Source organism: Haplochromis burtoni, unplaced genomic scaffold (genome assembly GCF_018398535.1).
Source record: "Haplochromis burtoni strain Fernald_Lab_line unplaced genomic scaffold, NCSU_Asbu1 Contig_51, whole genome shotgun sequence".
Taxonomy (NCBI): domain Eukaryota; kingdom Metazoa; phylum Chordata; class Actinopteri; order Cichliformes; family Cichlidae; genus Haplochromis; species Haplochromis burtoni.
Genome location: NW_024582412.1, coordinates 2,769,705 through 2,771,633, shown reverse-complemented (window position 1 = coordinate 2,771,633; position 1,929 = coordinate 2,769,705). Strand labels below are relative to the sequence as shown.

At 39.1% G+C, this 1,929-nt stretch overlaps 1 protein-coding gene across 1 annotated transcript; it reads left to right on the top strand.

Annotated features, from left to right (window-relative positions):
- On the top strand, positions 1-1,903 carry LOC102301448 (tripartite motif-containing protein 16; the record flags this gene model as incomplete). The annotated part of the gene is given in 1 exon segment (XM_014331303.2): positions 1-1,903. A coding segment is annotated over 1 exon segment (839 nt), but the record flags the coding sequence as incomplete, so codon positions are not given.
- Positions 1,904-1,929: the final 26 nt, after the last annotated feature.

Below are 1,929 nucleotides of genomic sequence, written 5' to 3'. Positions count from 1 at the left end.
TGAAGGTCCTGCAGCAGGAGATCTCTGAGCTGAGGAGGAGAAAAGCTGAGCTGGAGCAGCTCTCTCACACAGAGGACCCCACCCAGTTTCTACACAACTACACCTTGCTGTCACGTCTCAGTGAAGCTCCAGACTCAGCCAGCATCAATATTCATCCTGAGAGCTACACTGAGGATGTGGCAGCAGCTGTGTCGGAGACCAGAGAGAAACTGCAGGACAATGTTGAATGGACCATAACTGCTGTTGAAGAAACTCAGGGTGATGTTTCACTGTTTGAGTCAGAGCCCAAGACCAGAGCTGAATTCCTAAAATATAAATGTGAAATCACATTTAACCCAAACACAGCACACCAGCGCGTTGTGCTTGGGCCTGGCTTAAAAGCAAAATATAGTTGTACTCAAACAGCCAAGTATGATCACACTGACAGATTCACTGACTGGCCTCAGGTGTTGAGCAGAGAGAGTTTCACAGGACCTTGTTACTGGGAGGTGGAGTGGAGTGGGGATGATGTCTTTATAGCATTAGCTGACAGCAGTGTAAGCAGATCAGGAAAAGAGAGTGCTTTTGGAAACAATAACAGTTCATGGGCATTGGAGTGTTTCAGTGGTGGTTATACATTCAGAGATTCAGGCAGCAACACTTTCATTAAAGGTCCACAGTCCTCGAGAATTGGAGTGTTCCTGAATCATTTTAATAGTTACACTTATCTGTCCTTCTACAGCGTCTCTGAAAGCACTCGAACCATGACTCTCCTCCACAGAGTCCAGACTACGTGCCCACTCCTGGTTGGGCTCGGTGTATACGGCGGTAGCGCTGAAATCTGTGAGATTTCAAGTTAAAAATGATAAAATTCATAAAATCATTATCTTATGCAACAAAAAGTAAAGAAGCTTCATAAACAAGATACTCACTTGAAGGTAAAATGTCTTTGTTTTATACTTTTTATTATAAGAAGTGGCCTAGGAAAAACAGACAAGTGATTGTTCATCAGTTCATTGTTAGAAAATAGCACAGACATTTTATACAATAAAAACTCAGTTTTTATTGAAATCTTTATTTCTCTAAAGATAATAAATATTATTTTTAAATCTTTTCTTGATTTGTGACAGACTTCTGATATTGTTTGCAATAACTGACTAAGTTTTTGGGGTTATTTTCATAATTTATTTATCAGAATGTTTATTAAACAAAATAATGATATTTCATGGAAATATTCAATTCATTTCTATATTGTATGTGTAACAGATTTGATTGTAAAACATCTCAAAATTAAAACTTAATGTCATGTGACGCCATAACAGCTTCTTATCTGCTGATGTTTTTATTGGGAATATTTCATCCATGGAGAGTAAGGTAAAGTGCTTCGAAACAGTGTTTTAGTTTAAATAACTTTTATTTGATTGTCTCGTATGGCCAGTGTTTTATTGTCTAGCAAATCGTTAACAAAGGCAGTGTTTCTAAAACATCTAGAAATTTATGAGACGTATTTATCATAAAATCCAGTAAATGAGAGGAAATGACCGGGACCTTTGGAGCGTGTTTTTCTTTCCTACCTGATACAGTGTTTGTTGATTTTACTCAAAATTATTTAGTTTCCAGTTTCAATCAAGTTTTCTCCATTTGTCCAGCGCTGTGCTGGAAACATGCTTCAGAGTTTGGTCCAGATTGGCATGATGGTGTCACAGAGTTGTTTCAGATTTGTCAGCTGCACAACTCTGATGTGAATCTCCCTTTTACCACATCATAAAGGTCTGAGATCTGGTGCTTGTGGAGTCCATGTGAGTGCAGTCAGTTCATTGCCATGGCGCGTTATCTTGGTGGAAGCAATCATCAAACGGTGGGTGCAGTGTGGCCATACTGGGATGGAGATGGGCAGCAACAATACTCAGGTAGGCTGTGATATTTAAATGATGCTCAGTTCATAAAAAA